This window comes from Physeter macrocephalus, chromosome 20 (assembly GCF_002837175.3).
Source record: "Physeter macrocephalus isolate SW-GA chromosome 20, ASM283717v5, whole genome shotgun sequence".
Lineage (NCBI taxonomy): Eukaryota > Metazoa > Chordata > Mammalia > Artiodactyla > Physeteridae > Physeter > Physeter macrocephalus.
Window position 1 is genome coordinate 85,140,336 of NC_041233.1, and position 17,534 is coordinate 85,157,869.

At 46.1% G+C, this 17,534-nt stretch overlaps 1 protein-coding gene across 24 annotated transcripts in view; it reads right to left on the minus strand.

Moving 5' to 3' along the window:
* Positions 1-3,619: 3,619 nt before the first annotated feature.
* PSD3 (pleckstrin and Sec7 domain containing 3) overlaps positions 3,620-17,534 on the minus strand; it is a 706,021-nt gene continuing 692,106 nt past the window's right edge. For 11 of the 24 annotated variants that reach the window (XM_055081025.1, XM_055081023.1, XM_055081027.1 and 8 more), the window contains 2 exons: positions 6,302-11,778; positions 3,620-4,659 (listed from right to left, as the gene is read on the minus strand). In XM_055081025.1, coding sequence (XP_054937000.1) covers positions 11,560-11,778 — 219 coding nt within the window. In that variant the 3' untranslated portion in view covers positions 3,620-4,659; positions 6,302-11,559. Of the gene's footprint in view, positions 4,660-5,280; positions 11,779-17,534 lie in introns of those variants that run through there. The other 13 variants (XM_055081031.1, XM_055081030.1, XM_055081029.1 and 10 more) reach the window with 7 other exon arrangements.

The following is a 17,534-nucleotide window of genomic DNA, read 5'->3' on the forward strand; positions in this document are numbered from 1 at the left end:
GCTTTCCGCCCTTGAGGGGCTAAGTGCAACACAGATTATAATCCGACTCCAGTGCAGATCTGCCTGACCGAGAAAGCGTCTGTCTCCACGACAGCAGCGCTCCAGGCCACGCTGGCACTTGGCTTTACACTTCCCGTCCCTCGTGAGCTTGGTCAGCGTGAATGAGCTTCCACGGGTCTGATTAACTCAAAGATATTGGCAAGATCCTCTTTCGGGCCAAGAAGGGGTAAATTCCATGAGGAAATGCTATGCAGAGGGACCCCCCGGTAGGGCTGCCGGATAAAATATAGGATGCTCAGTTCTATTTGAATTTCAGGTAAACAATGAATACTTTTTAGAGCTTAAGTATGTCCCCAATACTGCATGGGACATACTTACACTCAGAAAGTATTGTTATTTATCCGCGATTCAAATATAATTGGGCATCCTGTATTCGACCCGGCAGTCGCACCCCCGGCGGGCTGCGGGGAAGAGTCCCCCGGACGCACTCTTCCAGGCCACAAACGCCTCTCAGGGATGTTGGTGGCACGGCCAGAATGCCGTCGTGGCTGAGATCGAAGTACCTCTAGTCGGGGCAGGAGGGGCAGGGTGTCCTGACAGCGAGGGTGGGAAAGGGGGCTGACAGAGGGAGCGGGGGTCAGGCCGGGCCTGGGGGCCTCAGGGGAGCGAGGCCGCGGGCGCAGGGAACTGTGCGCGGGGCTCCGGGTTCACGTGCACGTACGAGGGGCCCCCTGGCCGCCGCCACCGCGGCGCCTCCAGCGCACATTTCCCTACGCGGGGGCGGTGGCCCGGGCTCCCTTCTCGGTGGGGACAGGGAGAGGTGCGGGCACAGGGCAGCACTGCACCGAGCCCAGCGACGCAGCACACGGACGGCTGCCCGTGGCCTCGCGAGTGACCGGAGCAGCGGTCCCCAGGTCCCAGCTTTGCGCACAGCGTCCCCCGTGGGCTCAGCCTCCGGACGGCCGCAGGGCTTCCCAGGCCCCAGCGCGCGCCAAGCCCCGGGCGCGGGGAAGACGCCCAGGCCTCCGCCTCCCCGGGTCTGGAGGGTCCGAGGCTCGGCGCGTCCACGCGGGGCCAAGGACGCGCGGCCGGGCCGGCGGGCGGCGGTTCTCAAGCCGGCTGCGCGGCACAGTCGGGCGAGCGTGAGCCCGGGGCCTCAGCCGCGCCCCAGACCGGTTCGGTCAGACGTGCCCGGCGGGACCGGGCGTTTGGATGCAGCGCGGGCCGTTTGCTGCCAGTTCCTCCTGCAGGTGGAGATGGACGCTGCTGAGGCGTTAAAATGCCGCGGAGGACCTGAAGACACGGGGCCTGATGCAGGCTTTCCTCCCCTGGAAGTGGGGGACGTCGGTGCTCGGGCACCCAGCCCCGTGGAGATGGAAGGAGGGGCGGGCGCGGAGGGGTCAGCAGGGTGCCGCGCACCTGAGCGCCGGGTATTCGGAGTAATGGCATCCCTTACCGTGTTTTCTACAATCCAACCTCCGCATCAAGTTTCTCTGGGTCCTCAGTGCCCGCCCCCAGCCCCTGCCCCGGCGCCAGCCCACGTCCCAACTCGCCTGTGGGCGGAGGACCTGTCTGTCGTGGCAGCTTTGAGTGGACAGCTCTCTCTTGGGTTCACTGTTGTGCTTCTCCTCGTAAGTTCCACTAACCAATCCTAGTCACCCTTTAGGTTGCTGCAGCACGGCTCTCCTTTCCCTCCTACACGCGACTCGTTTAAACATCCCTGGTCTGTCATGGGCTGGCCGTCCCCAGCTCATGCGTGTCCGGTTCTCCTTGCACGTCACTGTTCATATTTCTGCCATCCTGGCTGCTGCTTTTACGCCCTCTGCTGTGTTCACATCCCACGCTTCGGGGCAAATTCTGCAGGCGCCGTCTCCCCGGTGGAGGGCAGCATCTTAGGAACCGCACTGTGTCCCGGCACAGGGTGCCTGGGACCCTGGGCGCTGGCGCCCAGCTTGCTGGGATGGAGGCCGCAGCCTTTCTTTTCCAGGTGTTTGCTACACTAGGCAACACCAGGGCCTACCTTGGCCTTGATAATTGTTCTTTTAATAACTGAAGTGTAAGATCTTCACTCTTACAGTTTACATTGTTAATCTGCACCATTTCCCTGCTTGATGAGATTTTTTTCGAATCCTGATTCTGTCATTCTCTCCCAGCTTTATGACATACACATTTTTAATAAACTCGCCTTTTGTAGCTTTAACCAAGTTATTAATTAAAATGTTCAACAGATGGGGCCAAAAGGCAAGCTTCGCCGCAGGATCGCCCAGGTGGACGTGTGCCTTTAATTAGCACCGTTCAAGTGGTGACACTCTCACCAGCTGTACTAATGTCCAGATCAGACTTCTCCATTTTGCCCAGACATATTTCATTAAAGACCCTGTTAAATTCTTTGATATGGCTCAGATATTCTGCCTACTGCATTTTTCTAATCTACCTAATCTTACAAAATTCGAAATGAATGTGTCTGAAATGGTTTGTTCTTGGGAAACTACGTTGGCTTCCAGGAACCGCTGCTTCCTTATCACTCAAGCTAAAGCCACGACCAGAGTTAAAGTCAAGCTCACTGTGCACAGCATCCAGAATTCACACTCTTCTCTAACAGGAGAGAGGTATTTCCTGCTGCTGACAGCCTCTCAATAAAAGCTGACAGTGACTCAGCAGTCTCACCGGAAAATCCCACAGTGTATGCAAGGGACTTAGTCTAGAGACAAGATGTTTTTAGACTTGCTACTTTTTTCATTATAGTATATTAATTTTCTCTGTGTTTTAGTTTCCTCTTATGAATGTTCATCTTTCAAAAATGATCTCTTTAGTTCCTTTCGTTCTTAGATTATTAACTGTGCAACAAACAATATGACAAGATACACAAGACTCCTAGCTCCAGAGGACAGACAACTGGGCAGTGAGGATTCATGGCTTGTTTTGTTTTTGAATTTCTAAAATCGAGGTGTAACTGACATATGACATATCACTTCCATGTGTGCGACATGATTCAGTATTTGTATAAGGGGATTCACAATGGAGGGATTTTGGTGGCGGCCCAGGCCCTCCCCTGCCCCCCAGCCATCCATCCCTGTGAGAGTCACTCCTCAGGGTTTTGGTCTCCAATATCTCCAATATGCAGAAGTTAAGTGATTGGGGTGGAATTATATTTTTCACATTTTCCAAGTTAACAGATGTTATTTTGCGCATCAAGTTAGGTTAAGAGAACCCACATGCACACACGAGGCTCCACAGAGCAGGGGTGAGCATTGCACGTTAGGGCGACAATCACCCCTCAGCCCCTCTGCCTTGGTGGGAAGACTGGAGTGGGATGCGTGTAGATTCTTGAAATTACTTCGAAAAGCTTCATCCTTCCCCCCTCAGAGCCCCTGATGAAGGCAGCAGCAGGCTTTGCACACACACACACGTTCACAGAGCCCAGCGGAGGGAGGCAGGGTTGACAATGTGACTTTCTCACCTCCCCAGCCAACTCTCACTGTGGGGCTTGTGGTTGGCTTTTTATGCGAGGGGGTGTATGTACTGTGTTGTGCTAGTTGTTAATTAATTGGGGTTCAAACTAGCTGCTTAATAAATAAGCAAATAAGAACATTCCCCCAAATGACTGAAATTTGTTGGATTTATTTCTTTCTAAAGTTTGTACATTTACATATATCATATACATATTTTAAATCCTTCACTATTTTGCATGATTTCTATTACATAAAAACCATTTAAATGCAATAAATTTTGTTGTTGTAAAACAACAAATTATCCCCAACTTATAAAAACACAGGAACAGTTATATTCATGAGCATTTACACAGTAGAGAAATGTACTCTATACATCACAGCTTCTATACACATCAGGTGACTCACTGGTCTGCACGGTTAGCTTTCCTTCAACAACGGTGAGATAGGGTAATATTTATATACAACCATTTTAATAAAAAATAAAGCGATCGTAAAATGTAAACTTAATTTTCAAAATATTCTTTAAACACTTTAACAATATCCACATAAATTACTGTTCCATTCAAAAGACGACCACCATAAATACCGTGATTCTCTAGGAGACAGCACTTCTCGAATCTGGTGGGCGAGGAGGAACAGGCTTCCTAAGGAGTCGGTGCCACGGGCGCACCCAGGTCTGCCAGTGCTGACAGTCTGGCCACTGAAAAGGAGGGGGCTGCTATTGTATCACTAAGTACTTTCACGGTTTCAGGGACACGTGGCACCGGGACTACAAAGAAGCTGAAGTGACTGGTGGGGAAAGCTCTGAAGGTAAGGGACTAACCCCCTCTGCCAATTAGTTTGAACCCCAGTAAACATAACCCAGTTAACAGGCTGGAAAAGTTCAAAGCTTGTTTTATATTAAAGGATACAAACCTCTTCCCTCTGCCTGCCCTCCAGTAATCAGGGCTGCGGTTCTGGCTCTCCACTGCGTCACCTTCTGCTCTAGAAACAGGCTCCGAAGCCGGTGGGCGGGGCGGGGGGGAGAAGGAACGCAGGGAGGCACTGAGGCCTCTGCCCAGCAGGGCTCATGGGGCCTGGGGAGAACCGCGCAGCTGCGTCCCTTGATCCTTCCGCGGAAGCGAAACCTTATCCATTTCCAGAAATCCAGGTGCAAAGGCAAAGAGATCATCCATCCCCGGTTACAGTTCAACCTGCCATCTTGTTTCTTGCAAAGGCAAAATATACGGTCTTGGCTTCAGTCAGAGAATTGTTTAATACCTTTGTCAAGCGTCACTGCAGTGACTCGGTCACCCTCAGCAGGGTCAGCCCATGAGGACAGCTGGATCCCTGCAGCCAGGGAAGGCGCACATGGACCAACCCTGGGCTCCTAGGAGCCCAGGAGGAGGGAGGCTGGGAGGAGCCCCTCCTTGCAGAGAGGTGCCTGCCGGCCTCTGAGGGGGCGTCCCAGCAGGAGCCCAGGCCCACAGTGGGTCCTGAACTGAGCTTGTGCCTGGGGCTCCCCGGGGGCCGCTCGGGGAAACGGTAAGGGAAACGCCAAAATCCTTCCTAGTAACCAGCATTTTCAGGAATTGACAATAAGGTGCTTATTTTTATAGCACTATTCGTGAAAGCTGAGCCTCCACCCTGCGAAGGGAAACCCATCGTGGCCAGGCTCCTCCCCTTTCCAGCCCCACCAGCAGCTCAGAGGGGAGCCTGGCGGGGTCGGGCTGTGCCCACCCCCACCCCCCACCCCCCACCCCCCGTCCTCCCTTCTCAAAGGAACCAGCTAGAGAGCGGGCAGCAGCGCCACTGGGGACGATGGCCACGCCAGCCACTGCGGGACGCCGGGGAGCGAAGGTCCACCAGGCAGGAGATGAGCGTCCCCAGCACCTCCCCGCACAGCATCTCAAGGTCAGACGCGGGGCTCCAACTCCCGCCCGCCCGGGAGGGGCCTGCGGGCCGCTGTCACCTCGGTCCACACCTCTTGCAACACTCGGGCGCTCTGGGTCTCAAGTTTATGTCACTTAGGACACTAGCTGTGTACACGTGTGCAAGTGCATGTACACACTGCCGGGCTCCACGTGCGCCAGAGCTCTCAGTGCGGAGGACAGGCCACAGCACGTGTCCCCTCGGCGGAAGGCAAGCGGCTCACACGCTCCCCACACCCCCACTTTGACTCTTGTTCCTACAGCTTAAGAGAGGGTCCTAATGGCATTAAAAAATCAATGAGCATGCATACTCTCCGCAGAGGAGACGTTATTATCCATGCCAAATGGTTACTTGGCTTTATATTAAAAGTCCAAACATTTCAAATGATTAAGCCCCAAAATGAAACTTTTAAATTTTGCTACTCCTTTTGTATATGATTTCTTAGTCAAATGGAGGCTTTTGCAAATCCCTATAGTTCTTAGAAGGAAGCACACTCTTGTGGAACAGAGACCCTGCTGCGCAGCCACAGAGCCAACTCACCGCGCGGTCAAAAACAGATTAGGAAATTGGATACATTGGCAAAAACGGTTTGAGACTGCAGAGTTAATTAAAACAACGCAAGTGTAACCACCACCACTACTGCAGCCTGGAGCCGAAGCTGAGCCTCCCAGCCCAGGACTCCCACCCTCTGAACTAGACGATTACACTGCACTCAACCACTCACTCACACACACTCAGTTTTGCTTTAAATATACTAACATGCTGGCTAATAAAGTTTTAATCTCTAGTTATCTAATACTTATATACTGTAAGATAGGCAGTAAGCTCAGACAACTAAGGCCAGTGGCTCTTCTTTGGGGAGAGGCCAGAAAAGAGACCTAAGTATAAAAATACTAAAGTTTTAACCTGGTCCATAGCCTGTCCTAAAATTCTTTTACCTGTGTCTAGATGCTAATTTGTGCAACCGCAGGCCTGGAGGGCAGTCCCAGATCTCCGGAAGCCCTGATCTACTGCAGCGCTGGCGATAAGTTCTTTAAGGTGAAGAGGATGAGGACGCAGTGCTAGGAGGGTGGTTTGAGCTGCTGTAAAACAGACACAGGTACATAAATGATACTCTGGACACTTAGCTAATTCTTCTGAAAGCTCTATTTTTCTGGACTAATTACAACAATAAAGAACGTGTGCTTTAAAGCATCACATTTTGTAATAAGCCCCAAACTGTCAGTTTGACTTTATGTTTAAGTGCTCTTAATACTGAAGTTGCTAAGACTGCACAGGCTGCCTATGTTTTGTTTTGTTTTTTTCCCTTTCTTTCTGTATATTTCAAATTATAATGAGCTACAGCCCCACCCCGGGTATTGTACACAGTACACTGAAATAGTTTAACAAAGTTAGTTCAGAGCCATTTTTGCTCTGGTGATTCAAAGCTCACAGACGAAATTTTCTATCATAAAATCTTATCATTAAAAAAATTAATCAAAATATCATTTGAATTTAAGTTTAATAAAACAGTACCACTGTATAGACTCTCAAAAACTGCATTATATATTCAATCCTATGAGGTTTTTACTTGCTTTTCATATCACACTGGTTAAGGACAAAAATAAATTTGATGTACATATACCGTATACTGATGTACAATCTACACGTTGATACATACAGATACATACAACTATAAATACCCACAACTACGACACTGGCAGGTGACAGAAGGCATACTCTTTGATGCCTGACATACTATCAATATTCTCCAAAAGCCTGCAACACTACAGATACACACGTAAATTACAAAGGATGAGCCAAAGAGACCTAAGGAAACCTACTGTATATACAACTACTTAACTTGCGATATTCTCTTGCCGTTGCAGTCAAGTCCACAGACTGTCAAGCAGATTCACATCTTGACTGGCACTCTCTCTCTGAAGACATTCTCTCTGCAGGCACTGGCCACTCACTGTCCTAGGCAGAGGCTGCCCGCTCGGGCTTTGGGTACTCTGGGCACAAAAGGAAAATGGCAATGGCTTTGGACCTTGGTCCTCCTTTTGAGAGTGAGACGCTGAAAAGAGAGCAGAAGCGGTGACAAAGTACCTTTCATCACTGTTGGGTTATTCTGTGTGAGCTACTGGTCTCTGAAGTCCTCTGGGTAACTTGGTACTATAAGATGTCCAAGGCCAATGGAGACACCTGTTGCCCAGGGCAGGCTGTTGGCCTGGGAGAAGAGACAGCCAGAAAGCTTTGGAACCAGGAAGGCCCAGAGGCTCATCTCCTTACGAAAGCTGATCTTCTGTCAGAGTAACTCAGATGCTCCGTGAGAAAAGCAGGTGCTAGTTAAGCCCAAGTCACACTAGTCATTAACCAGGCTCTACTGTGAACAAGTCCTGGGTGCCACTTTGATTCCTGTTTAACAGCGCTAATCTTATAATTGCAAAAATTCTGACAATTGAAAAGTGAAGGGATCAGGAGGTTGTCCATTGTTGCAGCTAAGGAAGGTGGCTCCCCACCTGCTGAACCCTTGGCCCAGGTCCACAACAGCTACACTACAGAGCTTTGGACCACAAGGCTGAGAATGCCCCGTGAACTTGGCCTTAAAAAAGCTTAACGGGTGACTACAAGGAAAAATGCCAAAGAATCAAATTCCAGTGACCACTAACTAAACTCAAGAAAGGGTTCAAAGTAAGACAATGGAGAATCTTTAAGGTCAATTTTCTTCCAGTTGTCTATGATTAGGGATAAAGGCAGAGAAGAGTTGCAGCTCGAGGCCAAAGCAAGCCCTGCCCTACCTAAGAATGTCTTCCCCGGCTCTTTCTGTGCTGGAAGGACAAAAGGCCAGGGCTGGCAGGAGGCTCCTTCCCTGCTGGGTATGTAAACCCCTCTCCAGCCTCAGGGGTTCTGTGCTTTGGCCACAAGGTGAAACATGAACACAAGAGACCAACCCGAGATTGGCCTTGGAGAGCCAGCCAATTTTTCTCTCCCAGAATTAACTCCCTCACATCACTTCTGACCAGGAAACACTCTCACAGCTGGAGAAGCAAAGATGGTCCTGCACAGGTGCTCTCCATCCTCTTTAGGCAAGAGCAACAGAAAAGGTTCACACGGTCCAGGACTGCAGTCCCCCAGACGACTCTCCACACGAGGCAATTAAAATGTGCACAAGTGTTGCTTGGTTTAATCAGGCATTACTAAGAGTCAGCAAATGATGTCTGTAAAAAGCATACTTCAAATAATGTCTATGGCTGGCAATAAAATAAGGACTCCTGCATGCTAGTAATTAGGTTTCGATTGCTAACAAGGAATTCCTGACCCCTCCCTGTAAATGTCAACATGTGAGGTGGGGGAACACACCCTGAGACACTTCGGTTCCGCACACGGCTTCTTCTATGGGCAATTCGGCAACAAGACCATCACCGAGGTATTTTGATGACTCTCAAGATTTTCTATACTAAAAATTAATATGAGGTGTATTTCTGCGAAGAGGAATAATAACTTATTAGGTGGAGAGAGCTCGCAAGGCTCCCGGTACTGAGGGATGGGTGAGGGATGGGGGGCAGTACCTTCAGAAGGGAAGGAGGGGGCTCCCCTGTACCGTGAACTGGGTGGCAGGCGTGGAGGAACTGTGAAGGGGAAGGTCTTCGGTCATGTCTCCTGACTAGACACCACGGGAAAGAAATGATCACAAAGGAGACCCTGGTTGGCTATGGGCAAGGCTCTCAGGATCCTGTCACAGGAGGGGCCTTGTCTCCTACAGGATAAGCTCTTGGCCTGCAAGGGGCACTGGCGCCAGACAGTCCAGAGGCCTCAGGGGGAGGCGTTCTCAGCCCATCCCCTAACAACGCTCGTGGCTCACAAAATAACCTTTGCAGTTGTTTTCCAAGATAAACTATGGGAACACAGTATATACCACAGCTTCAAAAGTGCCCTTCTCATCTGTCTCTCTACAGCATATCCAGAAGTTCTTGGAGATAACATTAGTGAATCACACAGTGGGCACACCACCGTCGTGGTGCTGATGCTGACTGGGCATCTCAGAGCTGCTCGAGTGTCTAAACACTGCAGCAAGGTACCATTCCATGTCTGGTACAGACTCTAAGTGACACACACGGAGACATTCAACATACACAGACACACACATACTGGGAGCACACACCTTCAAGCCAGTCAGGGATGTTGATTTTTCTTTAGTTATTGAAGCTCAGAGATGATATGGTCTAGGTACCTCTCTCCTCCCCTCTGCTTAGGATAAAGATCTAGGCAGAAAGCACACACACTGATGATTCAGATTCTAGGAAGAAAGACTATTCCCTTGTAGAAACCTTGGATTCAGTCAGAAGCTACAAAGAAAGAATCAGGTACATGGGCCATGTTGGTAACTACCCTGTTTGTTTCTAGGTCTTGAAACAAATTTAGTCACTGCCTTTACCTAATAAACAAGATAGAGCGTTAGAGGGAGTTTTTCAAATGTGTGGCAAAAACACCACAAAGCAAGCAGCTACAACCTTAGGGAGGGGTTTCTCTTTTCTGGGCACCAGCAAATATGGGCATTTCTACAGCTGAAAGAAGTGCATGTTAATAAATAGTCCTGTATAAATGCTGGTGCATCAGAACAAAATACTACTAGAAAGTACCATGGTTCAGGAGCAGGTTTTCTCTAATTCCCCGGAGCCACGCTACCCACACAGAGTCCCTGAGCCTCTGGTCACACAGCACCTTAACTAGTAAACCGAGTAGAAAAGAGCAAATCTCTGTGGGAGAGAAAAGAACATTCGAAGTGATTCCATTCGCTCTGAACTTGTGGAGATTCTAGGTTTAAGGATCACAAAGTTGTCAGGTTCCAAAATAAGAAAGTTCTAACTCACAGTGGGCTCAATTTTCACTCCTTTCTCTTCCTCAGTAAGAGAATGTTCTGTTTATCACCCTGAATTTCAAAGGGACTGTCCCTGGAATAAGCTTATGACTGCTCTGAGCAGATACAAAGAAATGATTTAGAAGCAAGGATTTATTTTAGGGGACAGTTCAGTGCAGCGGGGTGAAGCAGCTTCACAGAGACAGAGACAAGAACAGACTAAGGGACTCTGTGTTTGTCACCAGGAGATTCCTCAGTTTTCCAGCCATAATTCCTTCAGATTTTATTCCTTTCAGATTTATTGTAAAGAATCAACATTCTATTGCCAAACAACTATAGGGAAAAACAACTTTTTCCTTCCTTATTTTGCTTTATTAAGGAAAGAATGAAAGGGGCTCCATTTTGATATTATTTTGTTAGGAAGACCCCAAATTCTTACAACCAGGAGACAACACCATGCCTATATATATAAAAGAACCTAATTCCCGGATGGCAGGGTATCCACCACAGATGGCTCTGGATTCCTTGTCTAGACCCTGTGGGAGTGAGGTAACAATTTCCTGCAGATCACACACACAGCTCGCTGCTGCAGCCCCCAAGAGTCCATTGTTGCCACTATCCTTTAGAAAACAAAATGAACTTGGGGCCACCTTGCCTCAGCCTTCAAAAGACGCCACTTCCTCCTTCCTTGCTTGGCTGAAATGGAATCTACACTTCAAGCGAGCTAATGTGCTTCTTAAATTCCCCAGTCCTGAGGTCCTTGCCCCCCTCTACCCCCACCAGCAGGGCCGGACTCAACACTAAGCGCTCAGATGCGTGAGGCCTCACAGGGGAGTGGCACCTCCCGTGACTGTAACTCTTAACTGAACTTCTGCGAGCGCGAGCGCTGGATTCCACCTCTGTGACTGGGCACGATTTCACATGAAAAGGCTTCTATTAACTCTGGCTAGAATTTTCTAAACTACAAAGTTTGTCCAGTTAAGTGTTTCACAATGGATTAAATCTTTAACCTTTAAAAAAAGTGTAACAGCTGATGTGAGAACACACAAAACAACTGAGCAGAGTGCAAATGAGAGAACCCGGAGGGAGAAGCGATACATAATCGTTCTGAAATCATGATCCCCTCCCCTCACAAAAGGTGCATTAGTTATCAGGTAGCAGAAATAATCAAAGCAAAGAAATCAAGAGCAAAGAGACAATCTGTACAGAAACTAACAAAAAAATACAATAGGAAAGGTTACTAATGCACCATTTAGTCACAGACTTTTTTTAAAATATATTCACGGATTCACCAGAAAGATCTTGAAAAATTCTATTTTGCTCCACGACCAGCACTTCCTGGCCGCAGATGGATTCTTAAGTGACTTTTTGCTTAATGCTTGGAGTTTCAGGTCGGTGGTCTTTCCTCTCTGACACGTTTCTCTTGACCTTGGCGGTGACCGGAGACGCATCTGGGTTCAGCGAGGGGCTGGAGTGCGACTTCTTCAGGCCCGCGGCGCCCCCTCCACCGCTGCTACTCAGCAGCTCCAGGCCCCCCTCTTTCAGAAGGCGGACATACATCTCATAGCGGGTTTTCTGCAGGGAGTCAGAGAAGAGGGGTCAGTACACTGTCACAGGCACACGGCGCAAGGCGCCAGCGAGCTCACTTCCCGAAGGACAGGGCTGGCAGCTCAGGAGGCTGACTGATGGTTTCATTGATTCGGTAAGACATAAAGATAGAATGTGAGTTCTCCTTTGTTCTGCAATCTGCAGGAATGGCTATGAGACGGAGGAAGCCTACTTCCTGAACACTCAGCACAAGAAAGTATGAGTTGGAAGAGTTGCGGCCTCTGGTTTTGGGGACCAGGTGGCTCTCAGGCTCAGGCCTGCAGCCACTGCGGCCGCCCCACAAGGCCGTGGCCAAGGCCTCCCCTGAACCTGGCTGGGGTGCGGTTCTTTACTCCCAACTTGAGGAAGCAGCTGGTGGTGAACCTATGCTCCTGTCCCCTACAGGACCACTAACACTTCCTAGAAGCTGCTCCGGGTTTCCTGCTATGGCTTTTCTGCTAGGATTACCAACTTCTCAGAGTACTATGGTTTCTTGCAAAACTTCAAATTATTCCCTGATGCTGTTCTTCATTCTACACAATGTTTTTCATCAACTGTTCATTGAGTGTCTACTATGTTTTAAACGGCTCCTTGATTTTCTTGTCTCTGGGTATCTTTTTCTAAGAATAATTGAGAAGAACACTGCAGAGATTTTTTTCTCTAACCTTTACTGGTGCTGCTTTTCTTAAGGTTGTATCTGAGTCACGATATAGAGCTATTGTTTACATAGTGCAAATTACAGAAGGGTCTCAGATTCTCGATTTGATAGATTCTAGTCAAAATAAGTCTCTCATCATACTGCTTCAACACAGGAAGGATCTGTAGAAGGCCTAAAGTATTTTCTTTCTAAGCAAAAGAACAGCTCAGTTATAAATTGTCCCAACAAAGGCAGCAAAGTCTTTTATATTTTTATAACTCTAAGTCTTTTAGGGATTTTTCTGGTCAAATTGAGATTTTATATATGTTTTAAGTTAATAATTATGAAGCTGAAGCTACTTGAAGCTACTCTTTCAAGTTGTTTTGTTCAAAAGTAGGGAAAAGCTGCTACTCATTAAGCTTGCTCTGGGTTTGGTCAGTAGCCATGTTGAGGTGCCAAGCTTTGGTTGACGATGATTACATTATGGGGTGCCCACAGGCTAACTTGAGGGCATTAACACAAGAATCATATACAATTGGTATGTTATTATCCCTGTTTTACAGTAAAGGAAATAGAGGCAGAGATAAGTCCAAGAGAGTAAAGAAGTGAAGCTGGGATTTGGACTCTAGAACCCATACTCTTAAGCTGCATTTCCTTCCTGGGTATGAAAATATATGCAGGAATGTGTATTTTAGGATGACAACTCTGAGAGACTCTGTAGGTTTGGCCAATCAAAAGCCATTTTCAAGCTCCCTCTTCTCCTATGTCCCTCCCACTGCTGATAAAACCAAATACTTCCTTTCCCAGACACTCTTGCAGCTAAGATGGGCTGTGTGATATTTTGGCCACTGAGATGTAAGGAGAACCCTCCTGGGGGACTTCTGCGAAAGCGATTTTGCTTTCTGATGAAAGGGGCAGGCTTGAGAGGAGAAGCCACTGGTGCCAGCCCCTCACTCTTATTCCTCCCTTGACATGGACGTGATTCCTAAAGCTGTAACCCTGTGACATGAGGCAGCAGGCGTGAAGGCAAAAGGACAGCATGCTAGGCCTGAGGGGAAATGGAAAGACAGAAAGAGCCCGGGTTCTTGATGACACAATGAGCTGGATCCAACTCTCAAAGTCCTTACTACCTCTGACTGTCTTGTTAAGTATGAATAATAAATACCCTTTGGGGTTAAGCCACTGTTAATCAGGTAATGGTTTTTTCCGCCACATTTTTTCCTTCTAGTTTCTTTTGAGATATAATTGACACACAGCACTGTATAAGTTTAAGGTATACAGCATAGTGATTTGCTTTATACACATCATGAAAGAATGATCACAAAAAGTTTAGGGAACATCCATCATTTCATATAGATACAAAACTAAAGAAATCAAAAATTTTTTTTTTCCTTGTGATGAGAACTCAGGATTTACTTTCCTAATGACTTTCATACATAACATACAGCAGTGCTAATTATATTTATCATGTGTTTCATTACACCCCTAGTACTTATTTATCTTATAACTGGCCGTTTGTACCTTTTGACTGCCTTCATCCAATTTCCCCCTCCCAACTGGCAGCCAGAAATCTATTCGCTTTTTCTGTGAGTCTGTTTATTCATTTGTTTCTTTTTGATGTATAACTGACCTACAACACTATGTTAGTTCCTACTACACAAGATAGTGATTCAACATTTCTATACATTTCAAAATGATCACCATAAGTCTAGTTACCAATTGTCACCACTCAAAGATATCACATAGTTACTGGCTATATTCCCCATACCCTTGACTCATTTATTTTGCAACTGGAAGTTTGTGTCTCTTAATCTCCCTCACCTAGTTCTCTCCTCACCCTACACCTCTCCCCTCTGGCAACCACCTGTTTGTTCTCTGTATCTATGACTCTGTTTCTGTTGTTATGTTTGTTCATCTGTTTTGTTTTTAATAGATTACATGTATAAGTGAAATCATATTGTATTTGTTTTCTCTGACTTATTTCATGAAGCATAACACCCTCTAGGTCCATTCATGTTGTCACAAATGGTAAGATTTCATTCTTTTTTATAACTGAGTGGTATTCAATTGTATATATACCACATCTTCTTTATCCATTCATCTGTTGGTGGACACTTACGCTGCTTCCATATCTTGGCAACTGTAAATAATACTGCTATGAACATTGGGTGCATTATCTTTTTGAATTAGTGTCTTCATTTTCTTTGGATATATACACAGAAGGGGAATTGCTGATCACATGGTAGTTCTGCTTTTAGTTTTTTGAGGGACTGCCATACTGTTTTCCACAGTGGCTGCACCAATTTTATTTTTAACTGAAGTAGAGTTGACTTACAATGTTGTGTTAGTTTCAGGAGTATAGCAAAGTGATTCTGCTTTATATAAATCTGAAAAAGAATATATATATTCTTTCATAGGTTATTGCAAGATATTGGATATAGTTCCCTGTGCTATTATATAGTAGGTCCTTGTTTATCTATTTTATATATAGTAGTATGTATCTGTTAAACCCAAACTCCTAATTTATCCCTCCCCGCTGGCTGCACCAATTTGCAATCCCACCAACACTTGTAGGGGGGTTCCCTTTTCTCCACAGTCTTGCCAACATTTGTTATTTGTGTTCTTTCTGATGATAGCCATTCTGACAGATGTGAGGTGATATCTCACTGTGGTTTCGATTTGCATTTCCCTGATGATTAGCGATGTTGAGCACCTTTTCATGTGCCTCAGGTACTGTTAATTGCAATTGAAAGCATCACTAATTGATATACATTCCAATTTTAGTAAAGAAGTAACAAAGGAATAAAATATTAATCTTTTCTCAGAAAGCTATCAATACATAAGGGTTTAATAAGGGATCATATGCTAGTAAAAAATATGTCCTCAGTATTACACAGTGGTCTATGCATCAGTGAAATCTAAAGTCATATTCATTCTAGGAATTTAGAGACTTAATCTGTCTCTAAACTGCCTTGGTGGCAAGAATAAAATGCAGGACAGAACTGTATTTTAATAAGAATAAGGTTTAGTAAAATGAGCTAAAGACAGTTTAAAAATACATTCAGAAAAATCAATGTAAGGCATACCATTTCACAAAACTAGGGCATTTATACAATAAAAGGGATATGAAGGACAATTTTTTGAGATGACTTGAAAGAGGACAAAAGGAGAAAAGGTGACTGGGCCATTTTCTACTAGCTTTTGAAGAAACTTGACATTATTGGGAAAATTCACCAAAAAAATGCATAAAGAAAAGCAATTTCATCCACTCATTTTACAGCTCCAGCTGCAAAGCTGTTGCCCCCATAAATTACATCAGTGTGTCAATCAACAAACAAAAGGCAGAGCACAGAGGAGTGGCAGTACATGAATCATCAGATGAGAAGAAAAGACAAAGCAAAGCAAAGGGTGAAAGGGGGCCGGCAACCAGGACTGCTCAGATGTTGAGAGAAATAAGGAAAAAAACAATGTGGGTTTGTTTAGGAACTTCCAATGGCTGTGCTCTATTTCTGAGTTAAAAGGGCTTACAGGGACACAGGCTACTAAACTCAGTAATACAGCTTTGCTTTCTACCATTCTCTGTGGCCAAGCCAAATTCCTCTTTAAAATATTTTAGGAAAACTTATCTTTATTCTCAGAACTCTTCAGGACTACTGGAAGGACTGTGATGTACATTCTTCTGGGATTACAGACCCACCAAATTTGTAAACCTCTATCCAGAGGCTTTGGGGCCAAAAAAATGATTGCCTCTGAGCAAAGACAGGCAGCTCTGAATGCAGCCCGAGGAGTGAAGGGTTAGGACTGCCCTCAAAATTCTTCTCCAAGACCTGTCCTGGCTTCTCCCCTCTGGGGTGGGAAAGTCAGACTTCTTCCTAACAATGCAACCATATGGCATCTTTGGGAGGGTTTATTTCCTTTTTTCCTTTCAGAGAAGACATGACTCTTTTTTCTAAGACCAATCCTGAAATTTGTCTTAGGTTAGAGCTGGTGTTTAGGGAAAAGCAGAGCAGCAGCAGGAAGTGTACTTCTCAATCACTTTTTAACCTGATGTGCCAGTTCAGAGACTGAAAACCTGAGGGTCATGTTCCAATGGTCAATCTCAGCCAAAGAAGCGCGTAGAGGACAGAGCAGCAAACACTGCTCCCCTAGCAGCCTCCTCTTGCAGCTGACGGAGTTGCGCTTTTCACTGAGGGTGTCATGTTCTAGCCTAACCCCAGGACAGGAATCGCAGTCCAACACAGACGGGATAACCCTCATCCCCTTGCCAGCCAACACTGCAGCCCTGTGACCTAGACCTGGCCAGTGACATGTAAGGAGAGCCAACTAGGGTACTTCCATGGAAGCAGTTTTTGGTGCTCTGATAAAAGTTGGGAGATGAAATGTTCAGAGCTATGGCAGGCACTTTGAAACTATGAAATGATAAGCATGAAAACAAAAAAGCCAACGTGCTAAGGATAGCAAATCAGAAATTTAGAAAGATCATACATCTTTGGTGGCAACTCTCAAGCAGCCAGTGACCATCTACTTCGAGTTTTCTTAGGTGAGATAAAGAATGTTTATACTGTTTAAAAACTTAGTCAAGTTTTCTATTATTTGCAGACTAATAAAATGGTCAACACTCAGCTTGGACTCACTCATAAAAACAACATCCCAATTGACTGACAAGGGCTTAATTTCCAAAATAGACAAACAGTTCATAAAGCTCAATAACAAAAAACACCAAACAACTCAATCAAAAAATGGGCAGAAGACCTAAATAGACATTTCTCCAAAGAAGACAGACAGATGGCCAAGAGGCATGTGAAAAGATGCCCAACATCGCTAATTATTAGAGAAATGCAAATTAAAACTACAATGAGGTACCACCTCACACTGGTCAGAATGGCCATCATCAAAAAGTCTACAAATAATAAATGCTAGAAAGGGTGTGGAGAAAAGGGAACCCTCCTACAATGTTGGTGAGAATGTAAATTGGTGCAACCACTGTAGAAAACAGTATGACAGTTCCTTAAAAAACTAAAAATAGAATTACCATAGGACCCAGCAATCCCACTACCAGGCAAATACCCAGAGAAAACCATAATTCAAAAAGAGACATGTACCACAA